This window comes from Cenococcum geophilum (assembly GCF_001692895.1).
Source record: "Cenococcum geophilum 1.58 unplaced genomic scaffold K441scaffold_19, whole genome shotgun sequence".
In the NCBI taxonomy this organism is placed as follows: Eukaryota; Fungi; Ascomycota; class Dothideomycetes; order Gloniales; family Gloniaceae; genus Cenococcum; species Cenococcum geophilum.
In genome coordinates, this window is record NW_027137577.1 from 218,196 (window position 1) to 240,004 (window position 21,809).

Consider the following 21,809-nt stretch of genomic DNA (forward strand, 5'->3'; position numbering starts at 1 on the left):
CCCGTATACTGCGTGCCTTAGCGCTCGCCTGGGCTACCGCCCGTTTCTATTATGTTATTAGGTACCTAGGCACTTTAGCGGAATATATAGGAATTATAAATAGCGTAACTATGTATCCCGCTGCTCCGTATAAGGCGAGGATAGAAGTAATAACGGTAGACCTCTACGCTTGCCACAAGTAGGGCTTAGTAGCAATGGTAGGGATAGTACGGTAGCGGTACCGTTATTAATTAATAACGAGCCTAGGGCTACAGCCTAAAACGTAATTATTCTTGCATAAGGTACGTATAAACTTTTATTTAGTATATATTAGCACATATCTAGCTATTAGGATTATTAGCAGCACTTATATAAGATCTATAGCTTAACGTACTATATAAGCTAAGTAGTTGTCTTATATAATAAAACTAAAACAGATTAGCATATATAAATAATTAAGCTAAATACTATTAAAAGCTTTGTATAAAAAATAAGTTAAATAACCTTAAGTAAGAGCTCAGTTTACTACCACTGTTTTAAACATTCTACTCTTTTAAAACTCTTAATACCTATTTACATCCTCTCCTATAAAATCGTACAACGCGCTCCTAAAAAGGATCGTTCTGGTTTATTACTTATTACTAGAATTAATAGAATAGTAATAGCTAGTAGCGATAGTCGTGGCTATTATACACGCTATTGCTCTTAGCACCACTATTTAAGGGTAGAAAGCTTTCCAATCTAATTTAGAGGATTAATAATATAGTCGTTATACTCGTCTTAGCTTTAAGGTTAAGTAAACTTATTAAGATCCTTAATAATTAGATTGTATAAATCTAATTTTTATTTAGTAGAGGCTTGCCAGTATAGTAAAACTAATGGCTGAGTAGAAAAAGTCTTAGGCCTAAAAGCTTATAATTAGTAATCCTCCTAAAGTCCTTTAACCTTTTTAAGTGCAGCTTTCTACCACTTCTTTTCCCAATTTGCTCGGATATACCTTATACAACGTTTAGGATAAAGAATAATTGCTATAGCATATAATGGGGATTTATCAGACTTTAGGTAGTATTTATTAAACACCTTCTATCTAATTTAAATCCTTTTGCTAAAGTAGCTATTATTCTTATAGTGTTCCTATCGTACAACGTTAGAAAAACTCTTAAAAGTAAAGAGAATTCTTATAAGACTCTGCTTAAAATGCCTTATAAGAATATCTATTAAAAAGAGAACGCTTAAGATCGTTATATTATGCCCTTAAGTTTCTAATATTACTCTCTTAAAGATTTAGAGGAAGTCATACGTTATATAAAGCGAAGTTCAATCCTATAGAGTTAAGAAATCTTCGCTTAAGGTCTTAGTATGCTTCTTTATATAAAGATTAATTGCTAACTTATACTCTAAGGCAACCTAAAGTATTTAATACTAGCTATTCTATCTTATACGATTATTTAATAGAATTCTTCTTTAAGCAAGAGTAAGGAAGTCTTTTATACGGCTAGGTAAGCTTTGGGTATATACAACAATATTATAGAGTTTACCTAGTGCACTAAGAGCTTGAAATTGGCTACTCCTAAAGTTTAGGTTAACTTAAAGTCCTCTCTTATTCTTAATATTATACAATATAAGCTTATCTTCTTAAATTAAGTCTTTAAAGAGGAAGGCCTTAACAGCAAGGTGGATAATATAGCCATTATACCAGATTCGTTAGTATATGGATTTCCACTCTATATTATATTCTTCTTAAAGATACTTTTAGATCGTACGACATAGGACGTTATTTGTAAATATATTATTAGCAATAATAGCACTAAGTCTCTATACGATACTATAGTCCTAAAGTATTAAAAGCAGCGTTTGGAACTAATCCTCTCCGCTATATAATAGAGTTATATAAAGCGCAAAAAGGCCTCTTTTTAATTTTTTATTTCGATCCACAAAGTGTACGCAAACCCTAAGTAAAAGATGTTAATTTGGAGACGTCTAGATATCCAGTAAGAGATAAACCTTAGATATTGCTAATTAAAGCTTCTTTTATATAATGTCCTTCTGCGCTATAAATATATTCCGGACTATATTATTAATAGTAGAGTAGGCTATTATAATATAACCCTTAACCTCTAGATTAAGGACCCTATAAAATACGTAAAACTTTAGCTATTCAACTATTCTAAATAGGAGTCTTTGTACGGTTATTAAGGAAATAAGCGCTATTATAATAGCTTCCTAATTTAGGGTGTTTTAAAGGGCAAGTGTATTAATATCGTTTAACTGCTTTATATCGCGGAGTTATATATAGAGATATTAAAGTTAATTGCGGGTTTTTATATTAATAGGGCCCTCTTGTTTTTCTAAGTGGATATTATGCTTAGTTCTTAGGTGATTTCGGAAGTTTATAGTAGATTTTAAGCAATGTACTGTTATTATATAATGTTTGCAGTACATAAGCCTTATTTTCTTGTAGCGTGTATCCTTATCTTTATCCGGAGCCCGAGTATGTATCTATAGATCGGAGGTCTTCTTTTACTGGCGGTTTAATAACTCCGTATTAAGGGAGTCTAATATAGGTGTAATAAGTAATGAGTCTGCTTCAGAAGCCATGATATTTGATAATCTATCTGTACAATGTTTAAGTTAAAAATTTTTTAAGGGGCGCCAAGAGGATCTGCAAATATTTACAAATATGGTCAATACTCGTCAATACTCGCCAATATTGACTAGTGCCAATATTGATCAATCTGATTGACCAATATTGAAAATAAAAACCACGCTGTAGGGAGGACGAGGTTTGCCGATATTGCTAATAATTTGAAGGACGGCGAGCATTGGAAGGTGTGGTTGCAGTGGATGCGAAGCTGTGAGCCCGATGTGCACTGCAACGGCGGGCTAGCTTTGATCTGGGAGGTCGCTACGGGCCCTCAGTCTAAATTCTCTTTAGCAAAAGTTTCTGAAAAGCTTCTGAGAGCTCTAAGTGAAAAGTAATGCTTTCGGTCACTTTTTGGAGATGCTGCTGGTTTCCTTGTGGGATGCCAGTGGCAAGGGGAATAAGGCTGGCAGTCTCTAATATCATGACCTGAATGCTTACTGTTTCGGGTGCAAGGCTTGAGGCCTCCTCTGACTTTGTCATTATGTTTAGTCTGCCAGACTTCCAAATCCTCGGCCAATCTCTTGTTATTTGCCGGTTTAGTGCTCACTCCTCATCTAACCATTATTTAATTGCAAGCGAACTGGAGAGGATCGGTTCGTGACGCGTCGTAAGCAGCATCTAGCATTGCTGCTAGCCTTAACGGCGTTCCTAAGAAGCAGTGAGAAATAAGAAATATTAAAAACTTTTACAGGAGATGCTTCCGCTAAATATAAGTGATGAGATCTATTTCAGGAAGATTTACAAAGCGTGCGGTGGAAATTTACTCGGATACCTGCTCCTATGGCCTTTTCCTAGTCACTCAGAAGCCTTTGCAGCCCTGACCCGCGTTAGAGCCTCCTTTATCGCCTAGTTCAACACTTCCGCCCCTCCCGATGGGCCTGAGGGATCCGGCCCCTTTGATCCTACTCCGTTACGATAGAGCTGTAGTTGCAGGAGCTGCCTACACAATGCGCGTTGCTCTATATCAGGGCTTGGAGCCGATAGCAAGCATTACAAGCCATCCCGAGACCTCCGATAAAGGATCGCAAAATCCCTGACTACATGTCGTAGTGCACTGTGCCGCGAGACAGTCCTTCGCGATGTCTTATGAATGGGGTACTATTCAGAGAAAACTGAGTAACCGGTGATCTTAAAAAAGCCGTGAACGTAAAGACATAAGTCTGGTGCACTGAACACGCCACATCGCGAATGGAATGTGAGGTTTACAAATTTTAAATGAAGCGACACCAGTATTCTGCCGTTTAGGGTAACTGAATAACCCTAGACGGATACCTGTCTCGGAAGACAATAATAAAAAGAAAAGGAGAAATAAGACGCGAACGAAATAGAACGGTCGCTGCCTCAGGAAGCGGGAAGAGTCGCGCAAACGAGACTGCGATCAACGCGTGAGGGCTGCGCGGGATTAAGCAGGCTGCGTGGGCGCAATTTCCGAAGTGTTCAGCCACGGATTTGTCAAAGCTGTGGCTTGAGCATCTATATTTACAGTGCTGACGTCGTATATAAGCATATTCAAGCATATTCTTGGTTTCGTTTTGTCATCCTGTAAGATGAGTGCAATTTGTCGCATTGCCACGAGGCTGGTCGGTCGGGGCTGCACTTGCGGTGTGGGCGATTTGCTGAAGTGGAGAGGCACCTGGGTGTATGCATGTCGAGTTAGCGCACCTGTCGCTTGGATCCTGACGGGGCTGTTGCTGGGCTGCCAACACACATCGTGACAATGTGGTTTCGAGAGGCCTGATTCTACGGATTCCATGTCTTCCGCGATTGTTCTAATTCGGGGATTTGAGACGATTTGTATAATTACAAATTCCATGGTCATCCTAATATGGCCGTCCGGACTGAGCGGCACTGCGGTGAGATGGCGCTGCGATATTGGGTGCGTCTTCAGGTGCGCTGAGGGTTTTGCGTTCTCCGCACAGATTGCAGTTCGCTTCGCTTAAGGCCCAGACTGCGCCTTCATGAATAAGCTTGCACTCGTCAGGCCAAGCTTTGGAACAAGCACAACGATCGGAGCTTACAAACCTGCAGCCAACCAGGATGTTTTTAGAAAACAAGTTGCCTTCTCTTTCTGGAGGAGCTGACCTCAGCTCCAAACTAGCGCTTATCACGCACCACTCTTTCTATTCCTCTTTTCCGGGAGCACCAGCCAAAAACACGCACGGCGCCAGCCACTACTTTCGCTTATTCGGCCAGCCCCACCGCACGGCACCTCTGGCGTTGGCTTCCATTCCTCAAGCGACTTAGGTTCCCTCTTCCCACAGTGTGCTGCGCCTTAGCGGCCAACATGCCGCTGCGCCTGCTGAGAAGGATGCAATCCTGAGCTGGGCCGATGCGTTGCTTTGCGATGCATCTGATCCCGCCTTGCATATAAAGTCGTAGCCTAACGCTCTCCACAGTCACTATCTTGCAGCATCACATCTCAGTTTATCATCTTTCCTATCGTCATTCCTATTCAGTAATATTTCCAGCCATCCTTCCACTTTTCAGTAATTCACTCTCACTACAAAACAACGTAATTGAAAATGCGCTCCATAATCTCTCTCGCCGCCGTTACTGGCCTGTCTCTCACTTCTGCCATCGTTTCGGCTGCTCCGGCAGCTAAAAGGGATTACGGCACCGTCTTTCCGCTTACGGATGGTTTCCCAAATCCTAGTGCGGATCAGCTCAAAGATATTCAAAATAGGGCTTTTGGCACTCTGCCAAATGGTCCCCCTCCAGGCACAATCAGCACCGATGGTTTTACCAACTTGAAGCTTATCGCTCTAAACGAGCTTTTCGAGGTCGCGTTTTTTACCGAGCTTGTCGCTAATCTCACCAACAAGGTCAGTGGCTATGACCTTGGTTACGGCCACGACTTTGTTCTAGAAACTTTGGAGGCTGTGCTCGCAGTAAGTCCACAAAGCAACCCCCGAAAATATTGTTTTACTAATATCCGAATAGCAAGAGGAGCTCCACACCCTCAACGCAAATGGTGCCCTTAAGCACTTCAACGCTGCTCCAATTCTACCATGCAAATACAACTTCCCGGTCACCAAGTTCCAGGATGCTATTGCTCTCGCCGCAACCTTCACCGATGTCGTTCTTGGTACTCTCCAGGATGTTACCCAGATCTTCGCAAAGAATGGCGATGATGGCCTCGCCCGCGGCGTTGCCTCAGTAATTGGACAAGAGGGTGAACAAGAAGGCTTCTACCACGTTCTCCAGAACAAGCGCCCCAACACGCTGCCCTTCCTGACCACTAGCGTGCGCGACTTCGCCTTCACCGCTATCCAGAGCTTCGTGATTCCTGGCTCCTGCCCCAACATCAACACCATCCCTCTCAAGACCTTCCAACCCCTCAACGTGCTCGGCACACCCAGCGCTGCTTCCACGAGCATCCAATTCAGCTTCTCCGCCTCGCACGCCGGCACCTCTGACTGGACCAAGCTCTCCCTTGTCTACATCAACCAGCAGAACTTGCCCGTCGTTGAGGCGCTCCAGAGCGTTAGCGTTAGTGGTGATGTCGTCACCTTCACCGCCAACTTCCCCTTCGCAGAGTTCGAGATGAACGGCCTTACCATCGCTGCTGTTACTAACGGCGCCGGCCCGTTCGCGACTGCTGATGCTGTCGCCCAGGCGTCCATCTTCGCCCCTGGTCTTATTGAGATATAAAGGACGACTTAATGGTATGGCTGATGTGGGAGATTGTATTTACATTCGTTTTTTTGGCATAGCGACGGAGTTTTTGTGTTTCTCTGGTATATACTTGATATTGTGTAAACTGTTTAGTGTAATTTCTAAGTGATGTTTCATTTAGATGTTCAATTCAAGTCCATGCTTGGCTTTGCTTCTCATATTGAACTACCATGTTTGATACCGTTTTGGTACATCGATTTCTGCCACTCTAACCAATCTATGTCTTTCAGGGTTTAGCGTGGCTGACAAGCTACCTTGTTCGAGCATGTCCTACAATAGATTCAGACGGATGCTACCATTATTAGGCTATGTGTTGTGAAACACGAACTTAAACTGCACCTGACATATTCCTGTTCCGATAATTATCACTAAATCCCGTGTTCTAGATGAGCATCCTCTTAAACTGATTGCCTAAATATGCTTGCTGCATTCCTTCATCTTACGTGCGCAACTGCACTGCCCTTTGGCATCCTTCCGGAAGTCCGTCCTCATCCGCGTCTGCTGAATAAAGGTACAAAATAGGTATGTGTAATTTGTGATTTGCCCGCAAATAGCTGATCATGATCGTAAAGCTATATATGGATGCTATGGGATTCAGGGGTCATACGCGTCGATTAAAGTAGTAAAGATTTTACATCTTCTAATGAACATGATCAACATCCATTTTCAATGGGACGCAAGAATGCAATTTACGTTCTGGTCCTGTATATGGGCAAACAGTTCGATAAATTTTGGCGAAAAGCTGAGTATATTATGAAATCTCCCTATGACATTTAGACTAGCATGAGGCAGACCAGTCAATGGAGAAGGCATTTACTTTGTAAGAGCTCTCTCAAGCAGCCTCGAAGAATACTATGAGACCATGACTGACAGTATATTATACTTCATCCTTCCTGTACTTTAGTACAGGCTCTATGCAGGGCCTCACTACCCAGCAGCCTAACCTTAAGGGTAGCTGTTACATCCACGCATCATCTATTCACACTTGCTCTACCACAGCTCCAATGCTACAAAGCTGATTTTGAAAACTTTGAAGGACTTGTATAACGTTAGTGAAGGCTTTCAGGCTCCACTACTGAATTTTCCAACCGGTAGCTCCATCTATCCATTAGCATTCTCAACTTTTCGGGCATAGAATCTCTCGCAGGGCGCATGAAGACCGGGTTACCTCTACTTATTTCGAAATACTTAGGGGATTTCGAGAGCTTCTATAAAGCATCGGGCAGTTAAGACGTAGTAAGGCTCCTCTCCTGATAGAGATCGACGTGTGGTGCAGCAGTCTAATCAGTGTACTGCGAAGGTCCTTACCATTACCCGGGAGGTGATTCAGCGGTTGGGAGACTCACAACCACCACTTCCCCATTTTTCCTAGCGTTTTATAATGGGGTCTGGCCGTCCGAACCCGTGAGGCTTGGGTTGGCCCCTCTCTCAAGCAGAAACTTCGCGACTGTCTCATTACTGCTTTGCACGGCGTACCGGAGCGGTGTTCAGCCATGAAAGTCTTTAAAGTTCACCTCGACCCCTTTATCAAAGACAGCTGTAAAACACTCTAGCGTCCCTTTTGTGATGCTAGTCCTACAACTAGGCTAGGTATTGGTCCAGTGCCTTTGTCGAGTAACAACCGCACAATTGCTGTATGCCCTTCGCTGGCAGCAAATGGTAATGCTCGTGTTTTTTCCAGTTCGCTACTCTTTTGCAGTATCAGCCGTACAGATTCCTCGTGGCTATTTGTTGCGGCATTAGGCAAGGCAGACGAGATGTCTAGATTAGCCCCTGTCTTAAGCAGTAGCCGTATAACTTTATCATGGCCTTTCATTGCGACAGCAGATAGGACATTCGGAGTGTCTAGCTTAGCACCTTTACTAAGCAGCATCCTCACAATCTCGCAATGATCTTGTACTGCGGCGTTCTTCAGGGCGTTTGAACGGTTTGGATTGGCGCCATGGTTGAGTAGCAGTTGCACAATCTCTTGCCGACCCTTATTTACGGCATGCTCTAGGCTTCTTCTGGGCCTTCATCCACAGCCTTTCCGAGCAGCCACTGCACAATCGTCGTGTTCACTTGTTGGGTGGCAGTTGATAAGGCGTCACCACGACTGGGGTTAGCACCGTTTTCCGGTAGTATCTACATAATCCTGTCGTGCTTATTTCGTACGGTGTGAGATAGGGACGAACAATTATTTGGGTTGGCACCCTTCTCAAGCAGCAACTGTATAATGGCTTCATGACCTTGTCCTGCAGCCATAGAGAGGGCTTCTAATGCTTCCGAAGGCACATGTGGATCGCTAGGCAATCTCTTAACAATGAGGATGCTACCTTCTGAAGCTGCGTATAAGAGCGGCCTTTGACGCTCTATGTCTTTTAAATCCGAGGGTGCTCCGGGTTCCGATAAGGCCTCCGTGGGCTCTGGGCTTCCGCTTCCAGCGGCGTAAGGCGACGGCGTACTCCCGTAGTAGCCCCTGACGTCTAGTTCCGCATCTAGTTCCAGAAGGGCCAGAATCACATCAGCCCAGCCGGGCTGCCCACAGTGCTCTTATCAATGTTCAATATTAGTAAAAGGCCGTATTAATATTGAAATTGAATATTAATAAAATATTGAAAAATATTGAAATTGAATATTAATAAAATATTAAAAAATATTGAATACAGTGATTGTATTGGACTGGGGTAATGTTGGAGCTCCATATAGATCTAGGGGTCGCATCGGAGCTGGATCTAGTGATTTTAGATCCGGAGTGGAGTGGATCTGGTCGAACTGGGGCTCCTAGAGCTCTAGTTCTATACCCAAATAGGAAGAGTTCTATACCCAAATTAGAAGGAGGTTAAAGGAGAAAGGACTAAAATATGTTAATACGGGTATTAAGGACTAGCAGAGCCAATTATTAGCTTTAGTGGTAAGTGTCTACCCCAGAAAACGCGTATATTATTAGTATAGAATTAAGGACAGCTTATTATCGTCGCATTATTGCTACTACTTCTGCCATCTAACCTTATTTTCTTTTACCTACCTACTGCCGCTATAGAGCGATTTTATTCTTAACTCCGCACCTCTATTATATCTAACAATATTATCCTTATACCGGAGTAGCTTAATAAAAAGGCTAAGGGCCAGGCGGAGGTTAAAGAGTTTAAGCTATAGGGTAAGTAGTATATTCGCTATAAGGCCTTAATAAAGGGACTAAAGAATACTAAGCTATAATCGTCGCTAATTTAGAAGTAGGGGGAGGATATATAGGAGAAGGATAATACTACTAAGACGTAGTATTTCTATTACTACCTATATAAAAAGGTAAAGCGTTAGCAGGAGCTTATGGTTGTATTATTTAGAAGAACTACTACTCTAAATTACCTTAAATTTAACCACTATATAAACCGTATTTCTAGCGAGCTTTAACTAAAAAAACCTTTACTAAATTAGCCGATGATTAAGGAATATCTATAGGCAAAGTCTCTTAATCTATAACAAAACTTTAAGGCCTTTAAACACCTATTAATTTAATAGATTATTAGCTGCTATATTACCTTCTTCTAATTTAAAAATAAGTATTTTCAAATACTCCTATTCTATATTTATTTAGGGCTTATAAAGTTCCTACTAAAGACTAGAAAGACAATACGCGGTTAGGTTATTATAGCTTTTAAATATAAAAAAATAGAACTAAGGAGAGAACTCCACGTAGCTTATAGTTCTATATTAATATCCTTTAATCTTTAAACCTTACTAAATAGGTACGCAATTCTGGGTATTGCTGCCTATTTTATTAACCAGTATGGTAAGCGTCGGCATATAATACTAGGCCTCTATAAGGTAGTTAGTAAACATAGTAGCAAGAATATAGCGGTTGTCCTACTTACTCTATTTAAGGAGTATTAAATTAGTGGCAATATTAGGTATTTTATGGCTGATAACGCTGAGTTAAATAATACCTATATTAACGCAATCCTTTAAGTTCTCTATTTAAAGATATTAGCAAAAAAGCGGAAAGAACAACGGCTATGCTGCTTTAGCTATATTATAAATCTCTGCGCACAGGCTTTTATTATTAGAAAGGATGCTAAGAAAATCTATAAGGAGCTAGTAACTGCCTATCGTAAATAGGACTTTAAAAAGGTATATAAGCTCTAGAGAAAGCGCAGAGTAGTTAGTCTACTTTATAATATTATACGGTATATTTATATAACTCCCTAGCGTTATAGCTTCTTTAAAAAGATTTAAATTGGTAGTAATTTGGCAGAATTTAATGGCTTAGAGGTATGTAATAGACTTATAGTGTTAAGTATTTATACTATTTACTAACTAGTAGAACGCTAGAGGCGCTTCCTAATTGGCTATAGCTTCGGATTTTTATATCTGCCGCTTTACGGTTATAATATTTTGCCTATAGTCGCAATATTCTGCTTACAGTTGTAATATTTAAAAGTTATACTAACGATCTATTAGCTTATTTAAAATAACCAAACGCGTTAGAACTCCCTCTTTATAGCTATTAGCCGCTTTCTAAACTATAAAGAGCGTATTATTAAGTTTTATAATAACTATTTGCCGTTTACTAACTTAAAGGCGCTTATATATAATAACTTCCTCTAACCCCATTACTAGAAAGAACTTAAACATCTATATAACTACCTTAAAACGTTCTATAAGGCTATACTTATAGTAGAAGGCAATTATATAGGTCTTACTAACTACTTTTAGACTCTAGATTAGCTTATAATGGAGCTTAATTAAATAAAGCGAAAGTTTCTTAAGTTAGTGGCTGAAAAACGAAAGTAAGCTAAGGCTTAAAACTATAAGATCCTATCTAGCTGCGCTAATACAACATAGGAGAAGTGTAAAAAGTACTATAAGTACGCCGATAATACGCCAGCTTACTATACCGCAATTATTTTTAATCTAATACTTAAGATATAGTGGTTTAAAGAGAAATGGAATAACTATAAGGTTAAAAAGCACTAGATTCCGTAAGTAAGGAAGCTAGTAGAGGATCTCTTCCTTAAATATAAAGGTAGGCGCTATCTTAATTAAAAATTATTATCTGGGTAGGTACCGCGGCAAAGGTAGTTAAAGGTCTATATATCTACTCGGGCTTATAAACGCTTAAAGACTATTTATTAAGAAGATAATGCGTTATTAATAGAAATAGATAACCTCTAGGAGTACCTTAATATAAACGTTAAGGTTATTAAAGACGATAAAGACTTTAATGTAATTTAATACTAGTAGGACCGCTATACTAGCTAACCTAACCTTGCTCGGTTCGCCCTTAATATCCTTACGGTGCCTCCTATAAGCTATAAATATAAACGCCTATTTAGTAGCTATAAGATCCTCCTTAAAGACCAACGATCTTAACTCTAGATGGATATAATTAAGGCAAATAAGGTCCTTTGGCACTCGTTTGGGCCTCTATGGAAAGATATATTTAATAATAAGGATATTGGCAAGGCAGAAGGCGAACCACAGGCTTTATTAGGAATACCACTGACAGAAGCCGCGAAGGCTCGTGCTGCTGCGGATGTTGCTGTAATTACTGCTGCGTAGGCGGAGCTTCCTAATAATAGTATGGAGGGCTCTAAGGAGGCCCTGGCTCTAATTAAGGGCAACGACGACGATATTGCTAAGGTTGATGCAGTAGATAAGCTCGATTGGATGTAATATAGGCTATTTTTGCATTAGATTTGGTACATTCGCTTACCTACCCGTCTTAATATTAACACCAAAATCGTGCTAAGACTTACTATTTATAGTATATATTTGCATTGGATTCCTTTGGAGCTCCAGGAGCCAAATTCTAAAAGAATTGGATGGACTGGATTTGAGCTCAAATCCAGTCCAGTCCAGTCCAATACAATCACTGATTGAATATAGTATAGTCTTAGTATGATATTTTATTTGAAAGTAGGCTCCGTACGGGCTCTAGTAGAGCTTTAAAATAGCCACTCTCTCGCGACTGCTTTCTCACTACTATCGTCACCTTCGTGATCCTTGGCGTGGTGTAGTAGATACCGGCTGCTCTCTAGATCCTTATGTACTACATTCGCCGCTATAAGCCTATATTAAATAGTATCTTATTTGATTCTTGCCGCCGCGAATAGCTTTATTAGGGAGAGGATCGCGGGTAAGCTGCTACGTAGAAGTAGCTAACCGGCGCCTTTTATGAGGCGACTTTGGGGTGGTTATATTTGGTGCAGAGTTGCTCGACGTGTCGAACGACGCGCTAATTGCGATCGTCGTCCCGTTCCCCATAAGGGTATAGATTAGGTGTGTCTCAGCTATTTCACTTGACTGTATATATTGAGGCTTAACAGCCTACATCAATTTGACAGGGTTCTTCTTCTTGACTGCTCCGTTCAACACGACGCGTTGTCGCCGCTAGAGTGGGTAAGTTGATTAGAATTAAGCTTAGAAATGGCAGAAGACGTATTATTGTTGTTAATTACGTTGGTAGATGAGGGAGGTATGGCGTTGATTAAGGGCAGAGTGTAGGGGGGTTGGTAAAAGTCGTTAAAATTGATGATGTTGTGCGCGATAGTATGCAAAGTTTGATTTGGTGCTTAGTAATTTTTACTTTCTATGGGTTTACCTACTAAGTTTAAAATGCGTATGTATCGTAAGGAGGCCTAAGAGTTATTTGCTGATATATCTACCTTAACTCTAAAAATCTTTAATATTTAATATCTTTTAGTATTGAACATATCGTATTGATATTGATATTGAACATTTAATATTTAATATTCAATATTAACAATTAACAATCAATACTGATAAGAGCACTGGCTGCCCGTGATAGAGCCGTTCTGTTGTACTCGTCTTTATGTGTCGGGTCCGTTTACAGAGGTAATATAAGACCTCTGCTTGGCTGCTTTGCTCGCATGCTTTGAGGATATTCTTATGCATCGGGGGTATGGCGTTGACTTCGCTGGAAAAGCTCTGGCGGTCATTTTTCTCCAAAGCAACCCAACGCGCTATCTCTTTATAGCTAGATAGTACCCTAAAACCGTCAATCGAGGGAGAGGCGCTTTGGCTAGATAGCCATTCTAGAACCGGAATAGCAAAATTGTCGTCTTCGCTCCTGCTCCCCAGGTCAGGGTCCTTGCTGGCTAGTGAACATCTATATAACTCACAAATGGCAATCGTAGCTTGTTCAACTAGGTCAGCTACAGATTTTCCAGGAGCGATATGGGCTATCCGCCCTGAGAAGCGTTGGTGCATGTTTGAAACGCCTAAGCAGATCTTTGACCCAATCTCCACGCCGCTGATACTGAGTCGCACTTTTCTTCGCTGCCATCAAACCTTTGCAGGTATCGGCCAAATCGGATTTGCTTACCACCCTGTTACCTACCCCCCTTGTTGCCTGCACCTACCTCATATATACAGTCTCTTTTTCTTTATGGATCAATCGACACACGAGTTCCTGACCTGGTATTTCCGGTCAACAGCAGGAGATCTCAGCCGGGCCATGACTGGTGGCAAGATATACAGGAATGGGTTGTCTCTAGACCCCACCTGACGTTTTGTGAATAGCTCTGCAATCTCGGATATCAGGCTATTTGCGAGGCGGAAACCATAAGACTCTTCTCTGACGACAACGTTACCAATATCCACAATACTTAGGGCAGCCGTATTGAACGATGCGAAGATCTCCTGAACACATAGAGGCAAGAGCGAGCTCTGTGAAGGGGTCGACACGACTCGCTAGTTAGTAGAATTTAGTAGAGAAGATGCCGAGGAGCCATCTGATGAATTTGCTACATTCCATCCGAATAGCCACTTGGCCTTCAAAACTGGTCTTCCTTCGCGTGGGGTCGGCTTGAGGACTTTATCTCCCGTGAATAGAGTGCTGACATTGCCAAATATATCCAGTTGAATCTCATCTTCAGAGAAGCTTATCGTCTCGTCGTCAAGCCAAAGTATCAAGAACTGATGTGACTTCTAGAGTTTCATAGGTCGACACGAGTGGAGTCGCTGCAATGATCCGCCTTGCTAGAATCTCGGTAGCCCTGGGTCTAATAAACTGCGTGTGTGGATCTGATGTCTCAACAGCAGGACCGCACTTTAATGACCAGAACCAGAGCCCCGGGAGAGCTTTAGGCTCTGTCCTGTCAGAAAGCACCCCAACGCTGATGAGACTTCCATTAATATACGAACGCTTGAGTTGCAAGCATATCATTTCCTGATATCAGCCATCTTCACTGGTAATATAGTGTACATTGTTATCTTTGGCGGTGGAAGTCCGTTTGGAGGATGGGATGGTAGTTGAGACCGTACAATTGATGCCCCTAAAGATTGACGAGGCGCTCTTCCATTCTGTCTCCACCCCACTAGTCCCTGAAAAGGTTATCCTTGTAGTGCCCTCAATCACAGCTGCTAGCCGCCGAGCCTCTTTCGGAACTTGAATCGTATTACCGTCCCATTTTCTTGTGGAGGGAGTTAACCTAGTTTTATCAGTGCTTGGATCTGTCAGCTTCGCAAGCTGACTTCTGTAATTTAGCAATTTAGCCACCGCATGTGACTCCGTACTGACATTGCTGCTCTTAGGAGAAGATGGTTTGTTATGGGCGATCTATTTGCTCTGCTCCGGTACGCCTAGAATTTTGCAGAAGTATCGGCGTTGTAGTCTAGGCGTCGGGTTTCCCTCGTTCTGTATTAAGTGCTTAATTCCTAAATCATTCTCGATGTCTTGCCGGCCAATCTGAAAGCACGAGCTAGTCAAGCTCATGGCCAATAACTTCGTCGGAGTAGTTAGCAAGAAGATTATGCTCTCTTGTCAAGCGCTGCATCCGAAGCCCAGCTCTCAATCGCTCCTATTTGGGTAACCGAGATGGAAGGATGTAATCCACGCAGACCAACAAACTGGAAGATAAAACCGGAGAATGTGATGCCGCCGGCTACTTACACAGCAAATTCTGAAGGTGGCAATTGCCCCCTCCAGGAGGTTGTGTAATCCTCTAACGGATCTTGATTATCGCAATACGCAAGAGCATCGAAGACCTGGTCTCCGAGCACTTGGCTTCCTGGCTGTATCGAGTATATGCAGGAGTTCTTCGGTTTCGATCCGGCATTTTGGAAGTTTGACGTTCGCCTCGTCACTACCTCCTTTTTCTTTTTTCCAGTCCAAGGCTGCGTTTGCTTTAAAAAGACCTGTTCGTTTGTGCCTTGCCCTACAAGGTAAGCACAAAAGAAGACCTCAGAACAAACAAGATTGGTTCCTAATATCATCAAAAGGCATGAATACGACTCTGGAATGCTGCCATTCTTTTTTCATTTGAGGTGATAGGCCATGATTACTGTGTACTACGACCATATATTGTAGTAAGAAGCCCAAAACTGCAATAGCCCAGAGCACGTAACGGGAATGCTTCTTGATGCCAACGTTGAGTGAGAGGTTCGGAGCAAATGGGTGACCCTTTGGGCCAGAAATCGAATCCTTTACGGCACTGCTAGAGTTGATGTTGCCTTCTTCGTTTATCAAGTCAGCCTTTTTGCCGCCTCTTATCCATTCTTTTTGACTGTGAGGGGTTTCAATATGCTCTGGAAATGTGTAGATACCCGCGTTAGCTCTATCGTGTTGTGCAGATGCATCATCATTTTTAGCCCACAGATCGACGGATCGAATACCACCAAGAGCTTCGGGCGGCCAAATACACGCGCAGAACCGCCATTATTGTACAGTTCACAGACATCTCGGCTAGTCGAGGAGCACAATTCTGCCTTTGCAATCCCTCCGCCTTCCTGGGCTCTGCCGATAAAAGCACGTAGGGAAGGACTCCCGCATACCCGGATGGCTGAAATAATAGCAGTCAAGATACCGATGGGCCTCATCGCAAAGATGAAGTAATCAACCATAGTGATACTCTCGCTGAGGTATTGCTTTGTCATTTGCTCGCCGAAAAGTGCCAGAATCAGTGCCAAATCGGCGGCGAGGTTGTTTGAAAAGTCGTCTCAACCATCCGCCCGACAGCTGGACAGGCAAGAAAACCAACCAGAGGGAAGAAAACATAGCCGGAAACAGCGAAGAGAGAAATAAAAAAATTGTGCGCTTCTAGGAAACGCGACGATAGTGCTGGAACTGAGATACAAAACGCTGAATGAAATTTTAGCCTCCGAGGACTCATTTCAATAGGCTTACATATACCCTACTCAAGGCTGAAAAGCTGAAACGCGACGAACACGTATTGCGGCACAATAGAGCGCCTGTGCCCGGTGATGCTCTGCGATCACCGGTTACGCGTAATGGTACTTATTAGAAAATTCGGCAACGAACTCCTAGATGGTAACATTGGGTTGGAGGCCTTATTGTTGCGAATATTGTGGAATATCCCTTAACCCGTTGAGGCGCAACGCCAAGCTGGCTCGTGCGTGAACACCGGTATTACACCATCTCGTCAATTCCGGTGGTTAGCGCAGCCACGTCTGCACGGCCTTACTTTCCCTTAAACAGCAAAAATACCAAAACTTCCCCTACAAAAAGGCCGTGCAGACGTGGCTGCGCTAACCACCGGAATTGACGAGATGGTGTAGATGTACACCACCTTGTCAACTCCGGTTGAAAGCGCGTGTCGATCCTGGTGATCAATCGGCAGAATTTATACCTTTTGAAGTAATAAGCACGGCCATTTTAACGTATTTTGGTTAGTGTGATCAACACGCGCTTTCAACCGGATGCGCCGAGACGGTGTACAGTTCTCATCACAAAGGTTCGAATAAGAGCCTCCTATTGGCTAATCCTTATCGATATCGTTGCGCTAGAATCAACGGGTTAAGGGATACCCTATAGCTTGAAAGTGTTCGGCGGGGGTATTCCGCCTCCGGTTTTCTCGCTTACTCCCAAGACGCGAACCGCTTGCGAACCTCTGTTCAAGCAGTTTCTCAAGCACTCCGAGTTAGGATGCACTTGTACTCGTACTTCTGCACGGTTAGTCTTGAGGGGCGTTCATTTCAGCTCATATATCCATCCTGCGACCAGTGGTTAGTCGGCAGAAAACTTTTGTACAATGAACGTCATGTTTATTCTAATCAACAACAGCTTTGTGATTGGGTTTTTATACCACTAACTTCCTTTAAATGAGCAGCTCGTTGACTTTTAGAACGAACAAACCGCTTTTCAATTCCATAACGTACACCGCCGAGACAAATTGCCATTGATAGCCGCTCATGCATCGATCTCATGATTCAAAACTTATCAGTCGAACCCCGGCGTTCCCCTCAGCGTGGCCGTGCACTTTACCTCCTTTCAACCGATATCATGGGGCTAATCGCCTTAGCAGTTATCCACGCATTAGCCCCACCTCGCGCCTCTCATGCGGCTCTAGCATTCCAGATACTCATTTCCTTGGAAGATAGTAAGACAGTCCTGCAAACGCAGGCCAAAAATCAATCCCGACGCTCCAAGCTCCTGGTCGCGGACTTTTCTCAACCGCCGACGCCGGTTCAACACAGCAGTAGCAGCAGTAGCAACACCACGTCCTGCACTCCACCTTCCCAAATAGTCGACTGAAACAGCGCAGCGCCGATCCCGTGGCCCAAAGCTCGCGGACTTCGCCTGTTCTCTCGCATTCTCGGGCATCGTAGAACGAAGGCGCGACGATCGCGCGCGGCCACCCCCTTCCAAGTTTCCACCGAAACAAGACGTAATCAATGCGGGCAAAGCGATACAGTCACGCCCGAAGCAGGAGTCCCAGCACTGGCGCTCAGCTTCCGGAGAGCTTAGGTAGCAGCCCAGTGCACTGAGCACCACTGTCCCAGCTCGGTGCATTGTCTCGCGCAATAGCCACATCCGATTCACGAAGTAGCACAGCATGCGCGCCTAGGTGTGACAAGATCGCACGCGTGCCTTGCAGCGACCCACGCGAGTTGCCCTGCAAGTAAGTGTGTCTCACCTGCAGACGAATTGGGAAGGGGCAGCCGCGTGTGATGACGCCGCTGCCGTGCAGGGGGAAAAGCAAAAGCTTCTTTCTGTCATGAGGTGGTGGAATAGTAGTGAGACGGACCGGCCCGGATATCGTCGAAAGTGTCAGAAATGACAGGCTTAACTGCAGAACTAGTTGTGTGGGGGGGAAGGCTGTAAACGGGGACACAGCGGTTGACGAAGTGGTACATGTCGTTCGTGAGGCTTATGACAACAAGCGATTGATTAGGAAATCGAGATGGCTATGGAGTCGTGAAATGGCTGGTAGGTTGATGGATAGCAACGAGGCCAACAGCAAGATATTCAATGGCAAGAAAGGTGGATGGCAGCCATGAACTGCGAAGGCTGGTCGAAACCAACCACCTCACCACTCATACAAATCACCCATCACGCGCAAAACATCAAGAATCGCTAAACCATAAAAGTATCTGAGAAAATTGCAATTGCATTGATCTCATTAACATTATCCATCAAACATTTCCATCACATTTCGTATCCATTTCATCCGAACTTCTGAAGATAAAAATTCCAGCAAGATAACTTGCGCTTCCGGAAACCCAAAACGCCTTGTATGCTCCAGGTACACCATGTTTACATCCTAACCAAAAGACTGGCTGAACACGCGCGAGACAGCGAGAGAAAAAATTACAAACAGGCTAGAGTAGTAGCGATGCCACCACAACGCTAGCCCAAATCGGCCAGAGGCCAGTTCCATGACTGATAAGCTACACTTATGCGGCGTGGACAAGCGGTGTGCTCGGCGACATAGGCTCGCGGGCTTTGAGACCAGAGTCGCCCATGGAGAAACCCGAGACACTGTTCTCGTAGCTAGACCATGACGAGCAGCCATCCTTGAGGCCGGACAAATCACCAATGCTGTTCAGGATGTCGCCTGGGCGTTCCAGGAACTGCAGACCCAGACCGGCAGAAACGTGGAATGGGATGTGGCAGTGCATCAGCCAGGCGCCCGGGTTGTCAGACAGGAAGGCGAGGACCAGGAAGCCATTTGCGGGCAGCGTAGCTGTGTCGCGGTGAATTGGGTTGGTCAGAGTCAGGGTGGAGAGATCGCCGGACCAGGTGCCTGACCCTTGGCCAAGGACATGAAAATTATGGCCGTGGAGATGGATCGGGTGGGGGAGCGGCGGGTTGCTGGCGTCGGCTTGGATCACCCAATATTGCCACTGAGAACAATGAGACATGGTCTGAGATTTAAGATTTTGGATGTGAAACTTACAGAATTGGCAGTCCCGACCGTGATAACATTGTCGGTCGTGGGAAATGTCAAGTTTCCATCAATCACATATTGCAGCGTCGGCTTCTCCCAATCAATTAGAATGGCGCTAGAGTTAATGAGCCACTGCACCAAGTTGTTCTGGGACGCCGTTATGCTGAAGCCAATCTCCAATTCCGCGGGCGTATTGGACGGTATGTTATTCTTCACCCATGGCGTGACAGTCTCATCGTAGCAACCTGTGGGCAGCGTAATTCCATTAGAAGTGGGTTCGCCAGAGGCTGCGCCGGAGTAGGTGAAGATGCTGCGTATATTTGCGGCATTGACATTTGGACCGTNGCATGCACCACCGCCAGTGCCGACACGCAACCAGTAATTATCAACACTTTGATTTGCGTTAATGATAACATCATAACGCTGACCTATACATCACTCGTTAGCTTGCTTGTCCCAAAATATAAACGGTGGTCTGTGCGCATCTACGTACCAACTGCAAGTACAATAGAATCAGCGGTGTAAGGCACAATGGGCACGAAATCAGAAGCAATGACCGTAAACGGATGGCCATCAAGAGACACGTGGAGGTAGTTGTTGATGCCAGTGTTAACAAGACGGAGCAAATGCTTCTTGCCAGGTGTTAGAGTAGTTGTAGCGTATTGTCCTCCCTCGCTCGAAGTCATAGAACCATTGATGAGAACGTTGTCTGCGGTGGGTGGTCCAGCAGCGTGAAGAGCATTTGCATTCACTGTGAAAAACGGAGTGTGGAACCAATCAGTTAGCGGCAGCGTTCCAAGTTCTATGTCATAGTTCGAAGTCGCTGGGCCATGGATGATAATCGTGCCAACTACACCGTCACCGTACTGTACCGAATAATGCGAGTGGTACCAAGACGTGCCGTACTGGGTCGCTCTGAAGGTATATGTCTTGGTCTCGCCCGGAGCAATTGGGCATTCAGTGAGACCGTTGGTACCATCCATCTGATTTGTGTTCAACTGTCGAATTCCATGCCAATGGATACTGGTTCCGTTGTTCTGAAGAGAGTTCTTCACTGTGATTGAAATGGTGTCACCCCAGTTTGCTGTTATCACAGGTCCAGGGTATTGGCCGTTGACCACCAACATCTGACTCGACACACCATCCGGAGACAAAGTGGTATTAGTAATTTCCAGGTTATACTAAGTCGCACGGTTAGCTTTGTCTCGAGCACGGCGAAAATGCGCTTTGGAGGAAAGTATTCTTACAGAGACAGTTTCCCCAGTGTTCGGATATTTCTGGTCCATATCTGTTGAAACGCTGTAGCCGTCCGACCAGCAAGACCTTGTAGTCGGGCTATTGGTACAAACGCTGTCACGAGCATCGAGAGTCTCTGATCCTAATGGGACGACGACATGAGGAAGAGCAGCAGACAGGACCTTTTGAGATAGCAGTGCTAATAGGCACGCCTTTGTAGCGATTGACGTAAACATGTTGGATTATGAATTACCAAGGAAACACGAGACACCACTTGCAAACGAATGCAAAGTAAAGGAAAAATAATCAACTGAACCCTGCACGAACGAAAGAAAAAAGAGCAACAGATGCAGGAAATCTCGCTGCCTTAATACTCTCGGCTCGCTCTGGTTGATCTTTTCCGCAGCCGTAATCTGCACGGGATGCGGGATTAACAAGCGTTGGGGCCTTAGCTGCGAGTCTAAAATATCGCATATCAGATCTTCGGCACTGCCATGGTGGTCATGAACTGAGGCTGCCCACACTGCCCCACATAGGGGGAGAGTGGACGCCAGGGGGCTGGTACGAGCGCCTTGGGACCCCCGATGCGCAGGATTAGAACCCGCACCGTGCGAATCAACATCTAAGCTGCGAGCTTTGGGAACATTAAGCTTCGTGTGGTCAGCAGAATACGAAAACAAAGGTGGGAAGGCGTGCGTTGGGGCATTAGGGTATTGGAAGTTCGTGATGGCAAGGCAGTGCAGTTGTTCAGCTGCGGAGCGCTGCGGTCTGAACAGTAGGGCTGCAGATCGATAAAAGCTTAGGACGAGTAAATGCAAGGTGCGCAAGGTTCATTGGCGCAACGCCACAGCGAGTCCAGGCCGTATTTAGCCTGAGTCAAAAATAATCCATGTTCCAGTGGTAGTGAGGGTGTTATCACCGTGGTTGGATGAAGCTGTGCATCGAGCCGCATCCTGCTATTCTGGGATCTTAGTCTTAGCCTATCCGGTGGAGACCCGACGCCAGAAGCTCCAACAACCAAGGAAATCCCAAGAATGCGCCAATGCAAGCCATTTGGCTGACAGACGCAGAGCCAGCAGAGCGACGTTGTGTGGCTCTGAGGGTAATTTGTTACTAATCTGCCAGTATTTTAATCTTGTTAA

At 44.2% G+C, this 21,809-nt stretch overlaps 6 protein-coding genes across 6 annotated transcripts; 1 reads left to right on the top strand and 5 right to left on the bottom strand.

Moving 5' to 3' along the window:
- Positions 1 to 942: 942 nt before the first annotated feature.
- On the bottom strand, positions 943 to 1,233 carry K441DRAFT_559189 (uncharacterized protein; the record flags this gene model as incomplete). Its single annotated transcript, XM_067643440.1, has 2 exons — positions 943 to 1,062; positions 1,126 to 1,233. Coding segments are annotated over 2 exons (228 nt in total), but the record flags the coding sequence as incomplete, so codon positions are not given.
- A 3,673-nt stretch (positions 1,234 to 4,906) lies between these two features.
- K441DRAFT_635643 (late sexual development protein) lies at positions 4,907 to 6,678 on the top strand. The gene is made up of 2 exons (XM_067646440.1): positions 4,907 to 5,511; positions 5,564 to 6,678. Exons 1-2 carry the CDS (start codon positions 5,146 to 5,148, stop codon positions 6,272 to 6,274), a joined length of 1,077 nt encoding a protein of 358 aa, XP_067504332.1. The 5' UTR covers positions 4,907 to 5,145; the 3' UTR covers positions 6,275 to 6,678.
- Positions 6,679 to 7,632: 954 nt separating this feature from the next.
- K441DRAFT_718179 (ankyrin) lies at positions 7,633 to 8,818 on the bottom strand (the record flags this gene model as incomplete). The annotated part of the gene is made up of 2 exons (XM_067654005.1): positions 7,633 to 8,155; positions 8,473 to 8,818. Coding segments are annotated over 2 exons (654 nt in total), but the record flags the coding sequence as incomplete, so codon positions are not given.
- A 6,285-nt stretch (positions 8,819 to 15,103) lies between these two features.
- K441DRAFT_89472 (uncharacterized protein) lies at positions 15,104 to 15,698 on the bottom strand. Its single transcript, XM_067654519.1, has one exon. The coding sequence runs from the start codon at positions 15,515 to 15,517 to the stop codon at positions 15,191 to 15,193; it is 327 nt and encodes a 108-aa protein (XP_067504334.1). The 5' UTR covers positions 15,518 to 15,698; the 3' UTR covers positions 15,104 to 15,190.
- Positions 15,699 to 16,027: 329 nt separating this feature from the next.
- On the bottom strand, positions 16,028 to 16,240 carry K441DRAFT_430883 (uncharacterized protein; the record flags this gene model as incomplete). Its single annotated transcript, XM_067641639.1, has 1 exon — positions 16,028 to 16,240. A coding segment is annotated over one exon (213 nt), but the record flags the coding sequence as incomplete, so codon positions are not given.
- Positions 16,241 to 18,937: 2,697 nt separating this feature from the next.
- On the bottom strand, positions 18,938 to 20,903 carry K441DRAFT_677101 (laccase-like multicopper oxidase; the record flags this gene model as incomplete). The annotated part of the gene is made up of 4 exons (XM_067651031.1): positions 18,938 to 19,387; positions 19,441 to 19,859; positions 19,925 to 20,612; positions 20,679 to 20,903. 4 exons carry the CDS (start codon positions 20,901 to 20,903, stop codon positions 18,938 to 18,940), a joined length of 1,782 nt encoding a protein of 593 aa, XP_067504336.1.
- Between the last annotated feature and the right edge of the window lie 906 nt (positions 20,904 to 21,809).